This window comes from Bactrocera neohumeralis, chromosome 3 (assembly GCF_024586455.1).
Source record: "Bactrocera neohumeralis isolate Rockhampton chromosome 3, APGP_CSIRO_Bneo_wtdbg2-racon-allhic-juicebox.fasta_v2, whole genome shotgun sequence".
NCBI classification, from domain to species: Eukaryota; Metazoa; Arthropoda; class Insecta; order Diptera; family Tephritidae; genus Bactrocera; species Bactrocera neohumeralis.
In genome coordinates this window covers 7913371-7936909 of record NC_065920.1, presented here as the reverse complement: position 1 = coordinate 7936909, position 23539 = coordinate 7913371, and the positions used below count along the sequence as shown (strand labels likewise).

The following is a 23539-nucleotide window of genomic DNA, read 5'->3' as shown; positions in this document are numbered from 1 at the left end:
TCAACTTTTTAAACCCCGTGAAGTGTAATGTTTTTCACAAAAAAAGGATTTTTTAATGCCGGCACTTTGTCGATCAAAGTCGATCAAAATTTAAGCAGAAAATTTTTCTTTACCGTCAAATACATTTTTTCGAAAGAACGCTTTTTCTGACTTGCAAGAGGATATAGCATCTCAAAACAATTTCAATTGGGATAGTGTTTATTTTGTAGACACATTTCTAAATTACTGAGAATTCTTGCTCTTTAGAAAATATGTACAGTGATTCTATGCGTTCAAATATTTCTTGTTATTCACTACCCATAAATAAAAAAATCTCTAAAGAAAGCATTGGTGACTTTTTTGAGCCTTTCAAAAAGCACTACATTCGTGCTTAAAGCACGTAATTGGCAACTGTGTTCAAGCGGGCGTTTTTAATGATTTTACTGTTAATGGCGCCATCTATGTGTTGATACCTGCAATAAATATCAATCAGCTGATTTTGGCAGTTGTGACGAAATTGTCTAAAAGAAGTTTTTACAAAAATGCCGGGTAAAAGGTAAATTACATTTCACATTTAATAATTAATTAATTCAAAGAACATAAGAATTATCTTTAAATAAATTAACACTAAATTAGGAGACCATGGCGAAAAGAATTGAAAAAACAACAACGAAAACGCAAAAGACGAAATGCTGCTATTACACGCGATCGGCTGTTGGAAGAAGGTATGTAAATGCTTATAAATACATTGATATGGAACTTAATTTACTTAAAACAATTTTAATACATAGAAGAAGCAAAGAAACTCAAAGATTGTGCTTATCAACAGTTTTTACAACAGCAAGCGCTGCTTGAAGCGCAGAAATTACGCGAAATTGAAAGACTGCACGACGCAGAAGAAGAAGCTTGGCTTAGACGTGACCTATTAGCTCATCGCCAGTTCCGCCTGCAACAACAGCAACGTGCCGCAGCGGAAGATGCTGCAAACGCTATACGCGCACAGCAAGAAAAGGAATTGTTAGCAAAGTTAACAGAGGAGCAACGGCGACGTGATGAACGTGAAAAACGTGAAGCGGCCGCTGCTGTTGAATTTGAGCAAATGATGAGATGTATGGAAACATTTCTCAATAATGGAGGTGAGCCGCCAGCAGAACTACGTCGTATGGTAGAATCACGACCCGGACAGAAGTTATGCGCCTTATATGAACGTACAAATTGCTGCCGTTATGGACCGTCTTGCATTAACAATCATCGCCGACCATTACTCTCCAATGTCATTGTGGTGCGTCACTTCTTTATGCATCCCCTATTGGAAGAGGAAAACGAACATCAGGAATATGCGAATGCTGATGGCAACCTGGAGTTAAGTGAACAAGATTTATGTGAAGCTTACAATGAATTCTTCGAAGATGTGGTGCCGGAATTCGAAGTGTTCGGCTATATACAGAATTTTCGGGCAATACGAAATATACTGCGGCACTTGCGAGGTCATGTGTTTGTCGAGTATATAGAAGAAAGGTGAGTCTTATTGCAATCATATTTGTTAATTTATTGTTTTTTTTTTTTTTTTATTTCAAGATCTGCACTAAAGGCTTTTATAAAGCTTCAAGGACGTTATTATGCTGGAAAACAACTAAATGTTGAATTTGCAAACATACAGACGTGGCGTAGTGCAATTTGTGGTACGTGAAGCAAAACAGCTCAAGCCGACATGTTAGGATGGTATCCTTTTATAAAGAAAAATTACCGTACATGTTATTATGCAAATACTGCGTAACAATGTTTTTTATTCAAACACGTTAATATTACTAATTTTTCCTTAACACTATTTCTATTTTTTAAAAACAAAAGGTTTATCAAATTCGCGTAAATGCCTCAACGGCAACAAATGTCATTATTTACATTTGTTTAATAATCCAGACAATAAGTACAACACACCAATGGTTATTAATAGAACACCCAGTATTAAAGCCTATATGGCCACACCGTTACTAAGGTATTTTGTAAAAATTTAACCCAAAGCATTGTTAAAGTATTTGCCACATTTTGCAGCTGGAATGCGGTGACAGCAAGCGATGTGAAGCAAAGCTCGCGCAATTGGCGTTGGTCCGAGAGCCCTGAAGTGGAGGTATCAACAGCGACAGATGCGTTGGAGACTAATAAGACCGAAACTAGCAACACAAAACGTAGTAGCAGTAGTGAATTTAAAGATATCGATAACATGAATGTTGCGCAAACTAGTGGCAAGAGTCATAGTGATAATAACAAAAAGCATAAGCGAAAAAAACATAAACATGAACGAGAAAAAGCACATAAGAAGCATAAACGGAAACGCGCGCACGGTTCCGACAGCATTGACAGCGAAGATGAATATCGGAATAAACGCCAGAGTAAGCAAAAAAGCGAAATTTCAAAATCGTCATCGTGGGGTTTAACTTATAACGATGACAGCGGTAAGCATAGACGATCGGCACATAAAGAAGTAATGAACAAAGATAAAAGTCGAAGCCGCTCAAAGACAAGAGATAAAAGGTACAACTTTGTATTTTTTTTAATAAAATATGTTAAAAGTTTTCTTTTTATGAAAAAGTAGTTCAAAAAAGGAGGAAAGAAAAAAGTCGACAATTTCGTGAGCTTGATAGCTCTGCACCGTAATATTTATTATTTAGTTAATACCACTGTACGTATGTAAATACAAAAGCATATGCAGCAAAAGTTGTTTCCGGTTTAGTAAGGATTTGGACTTACATATTTATAAGCACTGAATGACAGTAACTTGGCTTCCAACTAGATGCTTTGTTCGGGCTGCATTGTAGTTGTAAGGTATGATAATATAATATGCTGTACTGAAGTAAAATTGTAGAATTTCTCAAAATATAGTTGTAAAAAATATGTAGCATACTTTTAGGAGTTTCATGTTAAACTGAGAAGTTTCTAAATCTACTATTATTAAAATAAATAAAAACTCCAAAAATATTTTATGATAAATACAAAAAAATACATATATGTTCTATAATATATACTTATGTATATGTACATATGTATATACTTATACACATTTGGATGCGAAATAGTAATCACATATGTACATGCCGACACGATAGAAAGTACCTATAATCCGTGCCCACTTACTCACTTCTATACAAAATCCTTCCAAAATTATTAGTAATACAGCATAATTTTTTTTATTCAAATTTTATTGTTTTTTTTTTTAATTTTTGTTATTTTATTTTCGTCATTCGTTGCAGATTATTAGAAAAACTTGTGAAAATGGATTAAAAATCGTATAAATATTTTAAAACAAATAAGAAATAACGGCTTATGTAATAGACTGGCAGTAGAGTATAAAAAAAATTACGTTTTCCAAAATTGAATTGGTCTCATTGAACCGTAGCTGAACAGAATTTTGGAATTAAGCTGTTTCTAAATTTCAAGGTGATTTTGATATAAAATATATATTGTATATCTATAAATTTTTCCCACTTTGCCACAAGAATGCACGCAGTAATAAATTCTAAAGTCTATTATTTGCATTTTTTTTACCATTCTTTACAAATAAAATTAAAAACAAAAATTCGTAAAAAAGAAAAACAAAATTAAAAAATATAAAATTAATTAAAAACACACACAGACAGACAATGCAGAAACGACGCAGCAACGACTGCATAGCACCGCACAGCATCACAGTGTCGTTAAAGACAACTCGTGGCTCCAACTCGTCAACACCTTAAAGACGAATGCCTGGATTTGTGGCCGCAACATAGCGCAGCAATTCATCGTTATCCTCACAGATGACAGGTTTCTCGTGATAGCAAGCAACATCGTGCCATGCAATACCATCATTGTAAACGTTGTTCAACACGGACAAGCATTGTTCCTTGGTCTGGTTGATGTCGTATTCAGCATTGTCGGGTTGTGGACGCTTCTTGTGACCGGTTTGTGACCATGGATTGTAGCCCCAGCCTTGTGGAATGCGGTTGGTGGCTTGAATCTTCTCACGAGTTGCAGACCAGAACCAACCGTAAACGTTCTTGGGTTCCAAATCGGGACGATTTTCACAACCAGCAAAATCGCAGATACGACCAGCGGTCCAAATGTAAGGCACATCGTTCTGTTGAATGACACGGAAGATCAGATTGTTCTTCTCTTGGGTCTCCAAAGCGACCAAGTCCATGCAGTATTCACGGCACAAGTTGCGGCCATCCAACCAATCGACCTTCTTGTTGGCAAGCGCTGGCACGTGGCTGCTCAAGAACATGTTGCGACCGCGGTAGGAGAATTCTTTGGGACCTGTAAGCAAGTAAGAAAATTATATTTTTCATTATTTCTGCTTTCAAATTATAATTAATTTTTATTTCTTAATTTTTTATATTAATTTTTTTAAACGATATTTTTTTAATTAAGTAAGAAAATTATATTTTTCATTCTTTCTGCTTTCAAATTATAATTAATTTTTTTTATTATATTATAATTAATTTTTATTTCTTAATTTTTTAAATTATTTTTTCTTAATTAATTTTTTTAATTTTTTTAAATTAATCTTTTTAATTAATGTTTTTACTTATTTTAATTAATTTTTTGGTTAATTTTCTAATTTTTTTCGTTAATTTTCTATTTTTTTATTTTGTTTATTTTTCAGTGTAGAGATCAACAGCCTAAAAAAGCCAAGAGAAAAACTAGCCTCTGCCATATCTTATTGTAAAAAAGACAGAACACATGCCGCAATCCCTTTTGTGCCAGCGGTCTAGCCATGCCACTGCTGCCTCGCCTCCACAGCGCCTTACAAGCAGCTGAGTCATGTGCTGTGCTCGACTATTGGACCGCTATTACACAACAAGCTGCCACAGCAAACTCTAATAGAGATAAAGCATCAGTGTTCCTACAAAAAACAGTCAACAGGTAATAACTTGCACCTTCTTTGCTATGCTTCGTTGCTGCTGCCACTGCTAAACACTGCCGACTTGCAAGTTGACGAAAGAAAATAAGCAAAATTCCAGCTCACATTGTTTATTTCGGTGCTAATATGCATTGCAAATATCTGTGCGCCGGTTGTAAGTAGGTGTCTAAGTCGTTACTTTGGTGATTTCACCGACAGCATCAAAGCTGGAGGCTCAAATGAGTGCTTAGAGACGTCACACACACAACAGCTGTGCGAAATGTAAATAATAGTGTCGGCAGTGCATTGCGGTAGTGGCAACATTGTGCAAAAACTTGTTCAAACAAAAGTGTAGTTAGCTGCCTTGAGATTTTTCACTTACTTTACTTTTTAGTTTACTATTTATTTTTGATTTTTTTTATTTATTTTTGATTTTTTAATTAATTTTTGATTTTTTTACTTTAAGCCTCATTCACATAAGGTTTTATCATTCTCGACAAATATCTGAAGCAAAAGTAAAGTATGAGAGTTGCCACATTCGATCATCAATGAATTTTTTCCAAAAAGGTAAGTATCTGTTAAGCGTAAAATACTATTTATTGGAAGAAATTTGTAGTTTAAGCAAACAACAAAATCAGAAGTGTGATATTAATATGCTTAAGCCATATTGGTGTGGCTAACACCTATTATTGTAGAAAGGATGATGTTATGAAGACTTTATAGGCGTTCTAGCAACTTATAAGTACCAAATACTTACTAAAACCTATGTTTAGCAGAAATGCACTTACTACAATAATAGAGCCCACACATTCCCACGACAGTCTACGTAACCGGAACGGACATATATTGTTTTTTTTTTTGTCCGGTCAAGGACTGTCAACTCGGCAGAATTCTGCCGCCGCAACAACAAAAACAAAAGCTCACACATTGAGCTCCCTTATAGCGCGTTTTTTATGCTCTGAAGAGAGTACGAGTATATTAAGCTTTCCGAGCTAGTCGTTCGATTTTGAAGATTTCGTTGTGAAATTTTGGGCACTTTTCTCCTCAATAATCTGCTCATTTTTCGAAATCGATATCGGAGCACTATAGCATTTAGCTGCAATACAAACTGAGTTAACAAAATAAGGTTCTTTCGAAAACTTTTGTATTTTGCAAAATATCTTCACCAAATTTAGCATATATTATTGCTTATGCCAATGCTACAATCTACGAACATATTGTGCAGATCGCAACACTATAGCACATAACTGACATATAAACACACAAACTGAGCGATCAAAATCAAGATAAAGAAATTTGTATACCCTTTTAGGCTAAAAGAAATGTACCTGTGGGTAAACTCTTCTCTTTTTTCCCCCAAATTGCTTCAGTTTGGTGCAGTTGACTTTCAGTTGATTCAACTTTTATATTAAACCCATCACCAACAGCTGCCGAGTTCACAGCAATCAAACTTTTTAGCTGCAATTTGAATAAATTTCGTTTCTTCTTTCACTGATGGTGCTATTGAATGAATGAATTGCGAAAACGGTGTAGGGAAACTAAAATTTTTAAATAAAGCTGGTGAAAGGAAAATATCAAAGAAAATGTGCAATGTTGACTTTCTATTATGCAGTCGTTGCAAGTTTTTGCTTTAATTATTGGCATTAAACCACACTTGCCGCATTTAATTTCCCCATCATTGTCATTGCAAGTAAAAAAGAAGAAGCGCTTTTATTAGAAAATTACCATTTTCACAGCGTCAGTCACATTCAATAAATGCAAGCTGTTGCAATCTCATCGAAAAATAAAGAAATAAAGATTTGTGTGAAATTTGAGTGTACAAAAAATTAAGGAAATGTCTCTGAAAGCTTTTATTCCGTAAATCGGAAGTATTTTCCACAAAAAGTAGTTTTCCTTATGGCTTATACACGCTGCCTTCATGCGGTAGTTTTTTCAATGCTTTTAAGTGATAGATTTCCTCACAACCGCCTCAATAAAAGCTAACATAGCTTGGTTATCTTTAACAGCAAACAATAGCTTAAGGCTTCGGCCACCCAAATCATTCAATCAATTATGCAGTTATATGTAAATATTCACCTTCAGCGCTAACCATACACTGCATACCGCATATATCTGAGTTGCATGTATTTCTGATTGTTGTCGCTGTTGGCATTAAATTGCCATGTAATTACCACGCTAAAACGATTTATTCGTAACTGATACATCTGCTTCATCATCGTTGGCGCATCATTTGATATCTTTGTAATTTTAAGCTTCTTACGCTGCCACTTTTATTGCCTGTTCTTCTTACGATATTTATCTGCTATTATCTGCACACAATAGTCTTCGTTGATGTAGGTCAAGGCGATTGAAACTGATGAATTCATATAAACCAGTTGCAAATGACTTCTTAAATACAAATACATCTACATGAGTATATAAGTATAAGAAATTGCTTACAACAAGCTTGTGCTACTGCGCATGCCAGGCAACAAAAGACTTAAGCAACGAACTTGCTGGCTGCTAGAATAATTACTAATTAGTTAAAGGGAAACTGACTGGCGTGCAAAAACTAATAATTGCTAGTTTTTATCTATGCAAATTTGTTTGTATGTGTGTGCTTAAGTATGTATGCGCTCATTTGCATCTTCATAGCGAATATTTCTACACTTGCGCAACCAACTTGGCGGTACAATTAAAATTGACTACGTGCGCGCTGACTTGCAAGCCATGTTTTTGCACACAAATTGTATTTTATTAGCTGCATTCTTAAACTACTTATGGAACACTTCCACTTTTAATAAATTAGCGAGCGATAATTTTCAATTAATTTTCAGATTTTCAATTTTCATTTGCCACAAGTCGTAAATCAGTCGGCAATGCCAAAGTAGCGAGCAAAAACTTCGAAATCTACTCAATAGAATTGCAATAATGCGGCAGAATAGATAACTACAGCATGTTGCAAGATGCTGTTCGTGCAACTGCTGCAGCAACAGCGCATAAAGCGCCAAAGTTGCGCACCTAGCTGCCGCGGCTGCAATAATGCCAAGCATTGCAACACCTCGAAGAGGAAGCATTTCAGACAAACAGCCAACAACTTAATAAATTGATGTTGCAACAGTTGTTACAATGGCGGAGAAAACGTGAGCGCTGCACAAAAGTTTGCTGTTATTGTTATTTTCATTTGTCTTTCCCACTGCGCTAAGTTGCTTCCCCAATTGACCCAAAAAGCATTATCTATCTTTTTTGTTTTTTAAATATGTGTTGTTGTTGTTGTCTGGCAGCAAAGGGCAAGCAAAGAAGAAGCAGCAAATTGGTTATTGAGCAATTTTTTTTGTTTGGAAACTGCAGTTTTGCAATTGCAACTGCTAAGAAACTAAGTGCTGGGCATTTGTAGCTGAGTTGGACAATAGTTGAGGGTTCACAATAGTTGAGTGTATATAAAAGCATTAGTTAACTAAATTTGTGTGCTTTTATACATTTTTCAATTTGCTTGTATTTTCTTTTATATATTTGTCTGCACCTTAGACAATAATCCATGCCGAATTCCTTGATATCTCGTCAAAAAAAACGTTTCCCATGCAAATACTTGATTCTGATCGCGCAATTTGTATGACACCTCAATGCCTTAGTGGTACGATATGGTGCTTTGAGTTTAAATGAAAAGCCTTTTGAGGAGAAAAGTACGTAAACAAAGTCTTTGATTGATATCTAAAAAACTGAGCCTAATGGCTTCGCATATATGTATGTATACATCGGGCATGGCTAAATAGCTATTGTCTTAAACTTTATCAGTAACCTGGACAAAATGAGGGGTATTAAAAATGAAATGGTTATTCAATTGGTTTTAAGGGGTCAGTAGGGTAATCTTTTTTCAAAAAAAAAAAATTTTTTTTTGCATTTTCTGTTCCTTTATACCCTTAGAATTAATGTAGAAACCCACTTTACCATTGGAAGGTTTCGAAAAAGGCCCAAAAATAATAATACCGCTCGACGTTCGGAGGGCTCGGAGTGCACACCTCAAAATTTAAACGCGTTTTCTCAAAACACACTTTTTTAAACAGGCGGACATGATTCCGGTCGAACTACTCAACCGATTTGCTTAATTTTTTTGTTTTAAATGTTCACAAAATGCCTGGCTATCGTCCCTTACTTTTTATATAATTTATTGACAATGTTTAAATTAAAAAAATTATTTAAAAACATGGGGAAAAATTAAAAAAAAAAAGAAACGTTAATTACTTTTTTATTTATCAAACATTTTTTCATGATTCTAGTAGGGACGATAACCATTCAGGAACTTTTTAAGAATAAAACAAACATTCTGATATTGCAAAAAATTCATTCACCCAGCCATTTTCTCCGACAATGTCAAACAATTCGAAAAAATTTGTTTATCTCCATGATATATGTAAAATGTGGAAAAAAAGTTCATTGTAGAATAAAAATTTCTATTAAAAAAATGTCAAAAAAGCAGGCCAGATTACCCTACTGACCCCTTAATACAAAAATATACTGGCTTTACTGAATTACAAACAAATATATCATTACTACCCGAAAGCTTCACTATTCACTCTACTTGTACCGCCTGCATCTACAACAACACGAATAAAGCGTTACATTAAATTTCACACTAGCTGCCGCCTAATACGCTTACATTGCACAATAGAGCCGCACAATAAATTTGAAATTTTACAACAAAAATGTTGTTGCTACTAAAAATTTACGACTATCAGCTTTTAGTGCCGTTATATCATATCTGTATATATGATATATTAAATCCTCACATCCGGTTGCATTTGCTTGCATTTGACTCGTAACAAAATTGTTGAATTAATATACATATGACTAGTCAGCTGAGTATACAGGACAGTTAGGCTACGAAAAGTGCCTACAATGGGAAATTAAGTTCTGTTACTTTTTATTTGCAATGTTTCCGCTTGATTTTTCCAAAGCACACTTTTCATAACTTGCAAAATTAAAAGTAGAAAATGCGAAGATTTTTTCTTCCAATTTTTATAACAATAGCTCAGTGTTACGTGCCTAACGGTTTAAGTAACTGAATAAATTACTTCAATTATCGAAGTTACTTTCTTATACCAGCATTCTATATACTATACTAATATATATGTAGTCTATACTAATTTCATGCAATTTACTCTCAGTATCGCGTGTTGTTGGCAATTAGAAATTTAATTATAAAAGCAGAGATTCGACATTAGTAAAAATGTATTTTAATTAATCCAATGCACAAAAGTAACAAAAAAAATTCTAAGCAATACTGTGCAAACCAGGCATATTAGCTTAATAGCAGACACTTCGATATTCATCGAAAATTCAAAACAGCAAAAAAGCACACTTACAGTTGTAGCTGCGGGTCATGTGAATCTCTAGACGTTAAACCGCTTAACGAATGCTAGAAAATCGGCGTGCTTGCGCACAAAGCGGATGTGTCGACGACTTTCTGGTTAGATAATTCTCGATTAGAACTAATTTGTATTGTTTTCTATTGTTGTTTTTTCGAAAGCCCGTCTTTATTTCCAATTTTATAAATGCAAATCTTCTTAAGTGTAAATCCGTGTTTTGCTATTGTTCGTATAGCGAAACACTAAAAATTGGAAATAAATAAATAAAACTCGCACAGCTTGTTCTAACCTTTGTACATATGTATACCGTTTATATATTTATATATACATATATGAATACTTATATGCGCCAAAACTGGATTAAAAGCAATTTGAAAGTAAACTAGGATTTAAATGTGTGCGCTTCAATCTCGTTTGCTTTCGCTGTATGCTGCAAACAGGCACGCTTATTGCGTAACCACGCATGCTCGTTGTCTGCATAAATCTTTATTTTATTTTTAGCCGCAAATATTCATTACTTGGTAACTCTTTTTCTACCAATTGTGGCGAATTTGAGGGTTTTTAAGCTAAAAATTTAGGAGTTCATATGAGGGGAAGGAATATTTGAATGAATTTAAGGTATTAATAGATTTATCCAATGAACGAAAACTATTACAAAATTATACCAGTTGAGCTACGACTAACTTCTGGTTCTTCATTTTCACCAAATCTAGTCTCTAGACACGCTTTCCTGTGCTTTGATCTCAAACGCATGATCGTTAATAAGAAATCGCAGAGATTGGCGCTTATTTTGAATAAGAAAATTAGTCATTTGACAAAAATTATATCGAAAAGTTGGAATATCGCTGCAATCGCTGTCGGAGGTAGACATGTATTTTCTTAAATAAAGATAAAAGCTTTCAGTCATTCTATTATATTCTCCATTGTCTTAGCAAATGAAGCTGATAGCAAAAGTAGGCGCATTCGGTCCATAATTTTGTCTAAAGAAACTTTGATTTGAAACACCACATTCCGTTTAGCCAATTTTTGCATACGTCAAAATATTTTGAACACTCCTTACACTCTCACAACTTCAGAGCGTAAGTAATGTTTAGTTCCACATGCATTTAGGCGCCCTTACTTGCTTTTTCTTAATTATTTCTTATTTTTCTCTATTGACCTCACTATTTACTCAAAAACCATTTCAGCTTTAGCTGTTTCTCCACTTTCTTCGTCCATTTTTAACCGTGAATGCAATTATGGCCGCATGCAATGACCTTCAACGGCAAAAGGTGCATCGGCATTTTTCATGTTCAAGTGCCAGCGGCGGTAGAAATCAATTTCAAAACATATTAATGAGCAAGCATTCAAAATATGTCTGCTTATAAGAAACCTTAAACGCAGCGGCAATGTGAAACTAATTAAAAATAGCGCTGACGCCACTGTCATGCCCCTCAAGTGTAGCCTCAATTGGTGAAAAAGGAGAAACGTGAAGAAAAATTGTAAAATTCGCTAAAAATTGGAGGCAATTACAATTTTCCACTTATTAAAAATGCACGGCGCGTATCGGCGTAGGTATGTATGAGTGTAAATATGTTTGTATGTATGTCTGTAAATATGTATTCATATATGTTCACGCACAATATGTATATCGTTGACTGTGGCGGCGATTGTTTGGCTCGTAACCAATAAAGGGTGACACGTATTCGCCGATGGCTGATGTGCAAGCATTTTTATGCACAAACATATTTATGTATGTATGTAACTGCGTGAGTTAAAATAGCTGCACGTATCAACATAATTGTTGTTGTTGTTATTTTTATGTTTTTTTTTACAAAAACATATTAACTGTGGCAGTCAGGCAGTCAACCAAAGTTCACTTATGTATGTATGTTAAGCGGCCGCGTTAACCACAACCACAACAACAACCACATTTAACAACAATATATTTATAAAGGCAAATATAACATAACACAGCATCACTGACTCCGCCTGCAGCATCATATTTAACACCTCTGCCGCGCTGTGTAGCCTGTGTGCACGAACGCTCATGTCGCATGTTTGACTCACTTCGGTTGTTTTCTTTGTTGTTTTCCATTTAGTCGCACTGCATTTTAACTTAAAAACGCACTCACGCCGTTTCCCACTTTTACTATGCAATCTTTAATGGCACTCGTTCGCATGCGTCACGTACATAAATACATACTACGTATGAATTTGTCGCGCCCGGAGCGGCACGGAAGCCGCGCGCATGCGTGACCCACATTAGCTCCTTTGGCTTTATGTAAGCGCATGCACATTAGTGGATTGGCGTGTTGCTTGGCGTAGGTCCACAAATACGTGCAAAACATTTATTTAGCTTACTAACCGAGTGACTACTCAAGTGGCGCGTTTAGGTGGCTACACCGATAGGCCGTTTTGTTAATACAGCTGTGCGTATATACATATCTGGGGCACAAGCGTTTGTGGGTGATTTTTTGTGAATGCAAATATTTGAAGCTGTAATTTAGCTATTTTATCAGTGAATTTCAGAAGTATTTTCTTACTAAGCCAAATTTTAATTTAATTTTGTTATAATGTAGACAATGTTTTAAAGTTTGTTCGCTATGGGTACCAATAAAATGGAGTATAAGACGAATAAAAGTATGTTTGGCATATTCTTGATGGTTTTTTGTAATGTTAAACTTCGAATTCCAATTAACTCGAGTTCCTGGCGCATCTTTTTCTATTTTTGGCGTGTTAGCGAAAAAACTTTTTTTTATTAAACTCTCTGTTTTAAGTCGTAACTATAAATAAACTCTTAACTCGAGTTTGTGGCACAAGGTACTTAAATTTTTTCATAAGTTTATTTTTTTTAAATTTATTTTCGAAAAATTTTCTACTTTGCAGTGAAATTTATCTTTTTTTATATATATTTATTTTTTTATTGTTGTTATTTATTTTGTTTTATTTTTTTCATAATATTTTTTTTTAATTGTTATATTATTTTAATTTTTTTATTACTATTAAGCTTTATTTTATTCTATTTATTTTCAAAAAAATTCTGTTTGTGTTATTTTTAAGTGATATTTATGTTTTTATGATATTGATATTTATTTTTTTGTTGTTATTTATTTTTTGTTTTTTTATGTTGATATTTTTTTATTTAAATTTTTTTTTATTTTATTTTATTGTCAAAAATATTTCTATTTGTTTTACTTTTAAGTGAAATTTATATGTTTATGTTATTTATATTTATTTTTTTTTTTGTTTTCTGTTGATTTTATATTTTTTTATTGCTTTTTTTAATTTTATTATTACTATTAGGTTTAATTTTATTTTATTTGTTGTCAAAAATATTTCTATTTGTTTTACTTTTATGTGAAATTTATTTGTTTATGTCATCGATATTTATTTTTTGTGTTGTTATTTTTTTTTGTTTTTTGTTGATTTTATATTTGTTTATTTTTTTTTTTTTATTTTATTTTATTTATTTCCGAAAAATTTTCTATTTGTTTTACTTTTAAGTGGAATTTATATTTTTATGTTATTGATATTTTTTTGTTGTTATATTTTTATGTTACTTTATTTTATTATTATATTTTTTTATTTTATTGTTACTATTTTTTTATTTCATTATTACTATTTTTTTTTAATTATTTTGAAGGTTTTTATTGTTTTCAATTTTTATATGCGCCAACTTTTGTGTGCGAAAATCTTTTTTTTATATAATTTTTTTACTTACGTCTGGCACATTTCGCTGGCACTGGCAGTGACAAGAATCTGCCAGGTTTCGTTGATGTGGCTGTGGAGGAGCGGGCTTGACTGATGGCGGGATCAGCGTACGCCACTGCTATGCAGACAGCAGCTATCACCAATGTGATTTTCATCTGTAAAAAAAAGAGACATTAAATTTAGTAAAATTAGGATAGAGTTTTTTATTATTATTTTTCAATTTCAATTTTGCCTCAAGCGATTTGGAATTTTGGTCATGAAATATTATAAAAGGAATCAAAAAATAAAAAAAACCCTACCTCTCACTTAAAAAACACATAGGTATTATCTATGCCATACATCGACTTAATGTGCTTTTGAATTCACTAAGTGCTTAGCCTTAAAGAGCAGTAATTATTTTTTTTTATTCATTGATATTATTCATTGATATTATTTCTTTTATTTTTTTGTTTTTTTTTACTACTTTATTAACATATTTTTATTATTATTATTATTTCTTTAATATATAATTCTTTTTCTAAAATTTATGCTAACATGTCTTACTGTATTTGGGAAATAACCAGCGCGTGGCATTGACAAATCGTCTGCCAATTAAGGCTTGTTGGCCGACGTTAATCATTGGTGCCAACGCATTTCCAACAAAAAAAGAGTTCATTAAATTTTTTCTTTCTTTCTTGTTGCCTCTTGGGAATTCAATATCAAAGCGTATTTGCATATAAAATTAGCATACAAATATTTAACTGACCATCTTTAGCAGCCGAATTTACCATTTTCGAAATTAAAAAATTCCAGCAGACAATCAGGAAGACCCATCGCAGGCAGAGTCAGCGTCAAATAAATCAAAGCAAATTAATAGCAAATAAGTGGCGTTAGTAAAAAAAAAATATAAATGCAAACAAACTCGAAAATGGCAATAAAAAATATAACAAGAGCAATGCGGTTTGCGATATTTTTTGGCCGATGTTGAACTCTGCCACAAGTGTGCGACAATCAATTCAATTTGTCATTCACTCATTCACACTCGCTGATTTGGTTATTGGTGTCATATTTGAGCATGTGAGTTCATCGAATGACAGTAATGACAGTTAGCGGGGTATACGATTACAGTTACAGCTGCTGCCACTGTTGCACTAATGAACTTAATGATCGCCGTTCGTTATAATTGACATAAATCGATTGTTTTGCTCGTTTTCGTTTGACGTTGCTGTCAACGGCAAGCGTAATAACGAATAATACAAGCAAGTCAACTACAATAACAACAATAAGGCAAAACATTGATTATTACACTATGCGCGGGGCGATTAGCACTCGTTGAGTAACAGTGATGCGCATGCGTAGATGCCGGAGAGGCGCTGTCATTACTATGTCTATTAAAGTGCGGCGCTGCTGCTGCATTGAAGATGTTGCGCTGCCTGCGCACCTGCGTGTGCTCTTTTGTTCATGTATGTGTGTGTGTGAGTTGTGTTTTTATGTCAAGGATGTTCATACAACCGGTTGCGGTATCGAGACTTGCATGTATAAAAACGCCAATAAATATTAAGCTGTAAAAATTCAAGCAGCACATCAATGAAATACGTATGCACGCACACATGCACATACATAAGCATCTATGTAAGCGCCAAACATATGTGCGTATAGTGTGTATTACTTTGTGCTCATCAGTTATTATGAGTTTTGTGTGACTTTTGTACGAAATATTTTATGTTAGCGGCACGTATGCGTTTGTGTGCGCGTCGTGCAAATGTTGCGTGCGTAATTTGAAATATTTTCGTTTTCATTTGCTTAACAAATAGTAACAATAAATAATTCAGTGCACATTGAAAGCTCATTACGGCTGAACTTTTCGTTTAAAATAATTTGTTGGTTGATGTAATTGGATTGACATTTTTTTAAATTAATTTTTTTTTTTCTATTTTCAAAGTTTTGTTTGGAATTCGCGCATATTTGGGTTTAGGTGGCCATATGTATACAATAAAAAATATTTTGTATTTGAATTAAGCTTAAGTATATTGTGTGAAAATTATTTCGAAATTTAGTAGTCGCTCCAAACCGGCAAAAAAATCGCTGAAAGTTACTTTGCAAAGTATGAATTCGATTTATCAATTTTATTCAAAAGACTTAAGCGAGAAACCTGAATGAAAACAAAAATTAGTCAATTTAGAAAACAATTTTACAAATCAAAAGACTTATGCGACAAACTTGCTTGAAAAATTAAATTGAATCAGATAAGCACCCAAATTTTCGAATTTCAAAATTTGAAATTTATACAAATTTTCAAATCAAAAGACTTAAGCGACAAACTCGATTAAAAAATTTTTCAAATAAAGATCAATCTAAATTATTTAATCAAAATAAAGCAAAAACCTTGATTTTAAAGTCATATTGAACTAGATAAGAACCAAGATCAAGTTTTACAAGTCAAAAGACTAAAATATTTTTACAAAAATTTCATTTTAAAATGTTTTTACGTTAAAATTTGTAATAATATGTTTAAAAAAACTGTCTATTTAAATTTAAAAATTATTTTCAACGATTAAAACATATTTTTAAATTTCTAGCCGGCATTAAAAATTAAAAAAAAAAATTATTATCCTTTTTTATTTTTTTTATATTTATTATTAATTTTTTGTAAAAAAAGCAAGTTTAAAATTAATTTATAGTTTTTATTAGCAACATTTCGCCACAAAATTTTGATCATATGCCTTAAAAAAATTATTTCAAAGCAATAATTTGTATATGCAATCGCCCTTAGTTCATATACAACTTTGAACTCAGTAGAGGTAAGGACGAGAGGTGAAGTTTGAGGTTATGAGCAAATTTTAGCTTGCTATAATAAAAATTTAGGCATGCCTGTGCTTAAAATGTTGAGCTATGCTACCTAATATTTATATTTCAATGTTGTGAGGTCAATAAAAACTCAGCAGTTCGCACAAAATTTCAGAAAAATTCGATTCTTTGCACTTGCTGCCTTATTTTAATCAGTAATAAAAATCGTATAAAGATGAAGAAGAAAAATACTAGCTAAAATCCGCCTTTTATTACAATTCCAGTGATTTACTTATGACCGCTTGGCAACAAGTCAACGAAAAAAGTACCGAAATTCCACTTACACTAATGCTTTGTAAATAAGAGAACTTCTCTAAAAATGTAAATAAGTTCAAGCCTTTTGCTTATAAACACAGTAAATATACAAATATTTGCGCAACAAATACAACAACTAACAGACTTAGTTTTTAAATATCTTTTAATTCAATTCGAAAGCAGTTCATTATTTACATCACTGTCGAAACTTTTTGTCACAAATTCGCACGCACTTTTGTTGACTGCCTTTTATGAATGCGAGACAGCCAAAAATTATGCGTTACGCTGACGATTACATACAGTATATATTGTACATACATACATATATATATGTACTTATATTATATAAAGCTGTTAATTAATATTTTTGCTTTTCGCTTATTTGGCAATAGCAACAACAAGCACATCATCACATTCGTTGGCACATAACATCAAACGTCCAGCTAAGTAGCATAAAATATGGGTATTAATCAGTAATATTTATAATTAGTAATATATCTGTATATCTGAGTGTTTGTGCAAATGCAAGTCTGTTAGCTTTGCAACGTGAGACTGCAGCGCTTATTTCGCTTGGCTACTTGACTGACGGCTTGTAATGACTGTTATTTGCATTCATTAATATTGACAGCATATTCGTTATGTGCGCTCGTGGCTGTAAATATGTATGAAATATAAGTAATAAAATTTAAAAATTCATTTTGGTTGTAAAAACATTAAAATTTTAATTTGCATAGAAAAAATGCATATTGCAAAAAAAAAATATTAAAAATCGAGTGTGGGAAGTTTTTCAGTTGCCACAGTCGTCGTTTGATTTATTGTTGATCGAATAAAGTAAAACTTACTATTTTAAAGATTTCAAAAAGAGATGTTTGGATGCTGCATTTTTTATATAAGAAAATTTTTTTAACTTTATAACATAAATAGAAAATGAGTGTGAGGATATTTATTAAATTTTTATGTATGATTTTTTTTTATATTATTTTTTTTCGTATAAACATATCTATTTTTCAAATTATTGTTATATTTTTAATTTATTTACTTTAAAATTTATGAAACTTTAATATATGAACTTTTTATAAATTTATTTTTTTCAAAATTAAATTTTTTAAGAATTAATTTATTTTTATTGTTTTATTATTAAGATTTTTTTTAACTTATTAACATAAGTGGAAAATGAGTGTGTGTGAAAGTTTTTTTTTAATTTTTATGATTTTTTGTATAATTATTTTTTTTTTGTATAAACATATTTTTTTAATAATTAATCTATTTTTAATTTATTTAACTTTAATATATGATTTTTTATAATTTTATTTTCTTTCATATAAAAATATAAATTGTTTAAGAATAAATTTTTTTTTATTATTTCATTTATTTATTTTTTTTACTATGTTTTCTTTTTAATTTAATTTTATTTTTTTTTGTCAAATTATTTTAAGTTCATTATTAAGAGTTTCTACTTTTCTCACTTATGTTTATTTAATTTTTTTGTATGTGTTTTTATATATTTATTTTTTTATTATTCTTTGTTTTATATATATACTATATAAATACATATATATAAATATTTTTTTAAGAATTATTTTTTTATTACTTTATTAATTTTTTTACTCTGTTTTTTTCTATTTTATTCAGATTATATTGGCTATATCAAAATATTTATTTCTATTTTTTTTTGTATTTTTATTATTATGGACATTTTTTCGGGAAATTATTTTAAGTTTATATGAGATATTTTTATGTATGAGTTTTTATATATTTATTTTTTTAAATATTTTTTTTATATAAAAATTAAATATTTTAAGAATTATTTTTTTAATTATTTTATTAATTTTTTACTGTTTTTTTATTTTATGTTATTTTAATTTTTTTTCCTTTAGTCAGATTAAATTCTTTGCTCTATCAAAATATTTATTGCCATTTTTTTGTATTTCTATTATGATTTTTTTTGTGGAATTATTTTGAGTTTATCTATTACTAAAAAACTTAAAATAATGCCACAAAAAAAATTTTATAATAATAAATGTACAAAAAATATCAATTTTTTTAAATATGTAAAAATATATTTTTGTATTTTTTATCTTGTTAATAGCAGATTATACTTTATTAAATTTTTTTCTTTAAAATCCAGAAATTTTATTTACTTTTTGTAAATTTTTATATTTTTATAGCTTTAAATTTTTAAATTATTAGTTTTGTTTTTATAATTTTATACTTTACTTACGTTATTATTTTATCATATACATATATGTATGTATATATTTTTATTTATCTACATCTGACAGTGATATAATTTCTACTCAAACAAAATCAACTCCCACAGATCAATTTCATTACCGTTGTATTTAATTTAGGTATTCATATGGCATGTCTCATTTGCGAAACGGGGCTAATTGTAGTGAATTATTTTGCCCAACACTTTCTGCTCTTTGTGTGGTTGCGTTTTGTAACAGCATTTTATTAATTCCGTTAGTATTTTGGTGTGCAATACAAATTGCCGATTGACCATATCATTGTCTAATAGCCATCATAAAATCACCTTATTATGAATGAAACCATTGTAACGGCACTTGGCAATTTGCGGTAGCAACGCTCCTATGCCGTAAAGTGGAATTTCATTAATTTACAATTCATCCATTTAAGGCATACATACATTAAATAAATGATTATTATTGGGCGGAAAAAAGCTACTGAAAAGTCAGAGAGCAGATCGTCATAATTTTTTATTTATAGCAAAATTAAATTTTGAGAAGTAGGTGGGATAAAGCTAATTAAATATTTGCAAATTATACAAAAAATTATGGGAAGACTGAAAATTTTTAATTTTTTTAATTATAAAATTACTTTTTTCTAATTATTAATTTTTTTTTTTTTTGTTTACCATTTACAACTAAAAGAAGCATAAACTTTCAAAAATTTAATAAATATTTTTCTTTTATTTTACAGAGCTAAAGTGGATTCTGCCAAAGCAATTATTTGACATTCCAAAGGTAAGTCCATCAACATTTTTAATTTTTTAATTTTTTCATAATTTTTTTCCATTTATTGAAAACAACTGAAAATTTATCAGAAATATATTTGTTGGAAGTGTTTGCTTTTTATTCTAAAACAAGATCTGCGCAATTCTTCAAAAAAAGAAGTGCAAAAAAATTATAAATTTATCGTTGAATCTTGGTGTAATAGTTTAAGCTCGATGAAATTTTGGAAAACACAAAAGTAATTGGATGTATAGCCTGTGTGTAGTGTAAATGTCAAAAAGGACAAACATTTCTACTTTAGTCATGTGTCAGTGTTTAAATGGGGTATAAATTGGTCGTTAGTTGTAGAAAGTTCGTCTAACCCTCTTCAAATTTTGCCTTTGGGCAAAATAAATAATAAAAGATAACAGGAAATGACAAAATTGAAAAATAACACTACTCAATCTTTAAGAAAAATTTGAAACTGATGTGCTAAGAGGTCTGAGGTATATTTGAGGTGTCCTGATTACGAATTTGAGATCAAAAATTGTCCTACAGCCCTTGATTACAACACAAAATCCTCGTGTTAGAAAAGTTTTACTATCATTTTCGGTTTTAGAAAACCAAATTTAGCAAAAAACAACCTCTAAAATTACAATCAAAAAATGATTGTATGTATGTATGTGATAATAATTGTTCGGTAATCCAAAAATGTTTTCATTTTATTCTTGAACTTGTAGAAGTCTTAAAAAATAATAACAGTGTAGTTTCGTATTTCCAATTAAATGAAAATATACAAAATACTTTAGAAACGTTATCCATCACAAAATCTCCAACAATTGTCGACAGCTCCATTATTATCATCTCATATACCAAAGACTTAAGAAACGAACTTGTTATCCTTAACCCAGAACAGACATACAAAAGACTTATGAAACGAACTTCACACAACAATCACACATAAAAATTGTGTTTTCCAACTTTTTCGAGAAACACGTAATGAACACAGCATAAATCGTAAAAATTTTATATAAAAACGGAAAGTCATCTTCACGAAAATTTTTATTTGCAAACTTTGTTTGATTTATCTTTAGGCTTGTAGGTCCTTAATAAATTGCACAAATTTTTGTGTAAAGTCTTCTTATTTAACCATATTTTTTCGCACATTTGTCATACACAATAATTTTTATAAAGGTCCTTTGAGTTCTTAGTACACAACAGCTTAAAAAACACTTTCTTTCGTGGCGAGTTTGTCCAATATTTATATAAATATGTATTTTACTTAATTTTTCTATTTCATACAAATTTCACCAAAAAATGTGCAACGAATGTAGTCCAACGTATTTTATTCCACACTTTTCTCAACACTTTCTGCTTTACAGTTATGTCATATTGCTTTTCCTTAATTATTGTTCGCTTTTTATTTCGATTTTTCGCAGTTCTTAGAATTATCCTTTTGCGTGCGTCTGCGCGTTCACTTTTCGCTTACCTTTATTTCACTTAGCACTCGAGATGCTCTTCAGTAACGAGAATACAATATTGCTTTTTGTGTATTAGTATGCGTGCGTTTTTGTATTTCTGCGCTTGGCTACCACCGGATCTGGCACAACCAGACACTGTAAGTTGCAAACGAAAACAAAAGTCAAATGCGAGCTGCAAAGTGTTTTATAGCCATTTAGAGTGTCACAGCGCGCTGCCGAGTGGACGGCGAAGCCACAAACCAGTCAATCGGCGATCAGTTAGCGGTGGCAGCAGCGCACGTCAGTCCACATACACACTCACAGCAAGTGCTTGGTATATTCTGAGTTATGTGCGCGTACGTGTGTGTGTGTGTGTGTTGGCAACACTGCAGGTGTAGTGATGTGCCGACCGCGGCTGCGGCTGTCGCTTTGACGCTTCTTCAGCAGTGTGTGAACGAACGAGTGTCGGGGTGTTTGTGTGTAGGAAGGTGGTGTCGGCGGCGTTGCCAGCGGTGACTTGTAAGGTGCTTAGTGTGCATGTGTATGTGTTTTTTTTTATGTGCAGCTTTGTATGTATTGGCTTGCGATCATCATCATCGCTATTATTTCATCTCAATCGATTGCTTGTTTGTTTGTGAGTACGTGTCTGTGCTTGTCACACTTCTTTTGTTGTTGTTGTTGTTTGCTGTTTTTTTTGTTTGTTTGCAACTAATGTTGCTGTTTTCTGTTGACTTGGCGCTTGCATAGCTGCTTTGCATCGTTTTTGGTGGTTTTCGGTTTATCATTCGTTCGACTGACATTGCCGGCATTGTTGTTGTTGTTAGCTGCATGAAATTATAGTATATACATACGTAATTAAATATATATATTTATAAGTGTGCATGTGTGTATTTGTAATTATAAGCGCTGCATTCTTAATGTTTGACATCGTTTGGTGTTGCTGCACCGATGACGTCGATTTCTTTTCTATTTTTTTTATTTATTTAATAATTTATACTAAGTGCATATATATTTTCGTTGCTTAAATAGCCAGCATTTCTCTGCCTTTCGGCTTATTGGTCCAAAATAAAATTTATTAATGAATTTAAAATATTTTTTTTACGTAATTTTTCTTAAGAATTCTTAATTTATAAGCATTGAGGGGGCAATAAGTTAGGCACATAAATTTAATGGCCATTCATTTTTTTCATAATTATGTATTTCATTATATTTTTGATTTTTATTCAACACAAGCTTTTTTACACTCGCATCTTAATGGCGCAAGGTCTGTTCACCAACCGCTCGTAGGCGAAATTTCGTTTATCACAAATTTTTTGGCTAATTAGTTTGAAATTTACTATGTAACATTCTTATACCCCTTCCTTGACACGATGTAACAGTAGACATAATTTTGTCAGGATCACGCCTACTTCCTATACAACGTAATTTTAAGTCTCCAGACAACTTCCTTATTCATGATTGGTACTAGTGAATACAAGTATATCGAAGCCACACTTCGTACCAAGCACTTCGTACGTCGAATATGAGGTTCTGTGTGCTTCAGGTTGATTTTGTACTATATATTAGGTTGCGTACGAACTTAGTGCTTTCTAACTTGGTCGACATGTTGTTTTATCAAGTTTACACTGTTAATTGCTGTAAAAAATGTGCGTCAAAAGAGTTGTTAATATACATATGTAATGTTGAACAATTATAAATTGATAGCTTTTAATTTTTCTAAACATTGCTTAGAATTCACCTTTCGAATGAACCATTTTTCTATAAGTTAATGAGTCGAAAAAGTGTAAGTGTGACTTTCTAAAGAAGACTAAATCGAGCTCCATAAAATGGTTGTCGGTTTTTATTGCTCAGAATTATCTACTTAGTTATCTATTCAGTAATCATTCGACCTAAAAGGACTGGCCGACAACAAAATGTTTTTATTTTTTTTTAATATGTCTTCGTTTATTGCATCTGCTTTTTTAAAAGCCTAACAATAAGTTATAAAATCTTAAATCTATTTAAAAACTAGACAAGCTCAAGCAAATGATTGAGCTGTTTTGGTGCTATGTTGCTTTTTAGCAAGAACGTACCTAATGCTTTAGGCAATGGGTTTGGGTGAACGCGGAGCTTAGATATATATTTTATTCTGCTGCCCTCTACTTCTTTCTT

General features: G+C 31.7%; 3 protein-coding genes across 8 annotated transcripts in view; 2 read left to right on the top strand and 1 right to left on the bottom strand.

The window, feature by feature from the left end:
• The first annotated feature begins 493 nt into the window (after positions 1-493).
• Positions 494-2982, top strand: LOC126753658 (U2 small nuclear ribonucleoprotein auxiliary factor 35 kDa subunit-related protein 2). Of its 6 annotated transcripts, none has more exons than XM_050465327.1 (7): positions 494-535; positions 616-704; positions 771-1497; positions 1558-1661; positions 1831-1975; positions 2032-2511; positions 2570-2981. In XM_050465327.1, the coding sequence occupies exons 1-7, from the start codon at positions 522-524 to the stop codon at positions 2610-2612; spliced, it is 1602 nt and encodes a 533-aa protein (XP_050321284.1). In that variant the 5' UTR covers positions 494-521; the 3' UTR covers positions 2613-2981. The 6 variants fall into 6 exon arrangements, with proteins under 6 accessions (XP_050321284.1, XP_050321285.1, XP_050321282.1 ...); XM_050465328.1 differs by having other exon boundaries at positions 2573-2979; XM_050465325.1 differs by having other exon boundaries at positions 2032-2982.
• Positions 2983-3487: 505 nt separating this feature from the next.
• LOC126753663 (uncharacterized) lies at positions 3488-21564 on the bottom strand. The gene is made up of 3 exons (XM_050465335.1): positions 21418-21564; positions 13904-14048; positions 3488-4269 (listed from the first exon to the last, which is right to left on the bottom strand). The coding sequence occupies exons 2-3, from the start codon at positions 14046-14048 to the stop codon at positions 3707-3709; spliced, it is 708 nt and encodes a 235-aa protein (XP_050321292.1). The 5' UTR covers positions 21418-21564; the 3' UTR covers positions 3488-3706.
• LOC126753656 (dedicator of cytokinesis protein 7) overlaps positions 4641-23539 on the top strand; it is a 66262-nt gene continuing 47363 nt past the window's right edge. The window contains exons 1-3 of the mRNA XM_050465323.1: positions 4641-4878; positions 5322-5422; positions 19918-19961. The gene's annotated coding sequence lies outside the window, so the exon portion shown is untranslated. The remainder of the gene's footprint in view (positions 4879-5321; positions 5423-19917; positions 19962-23539) is intronic.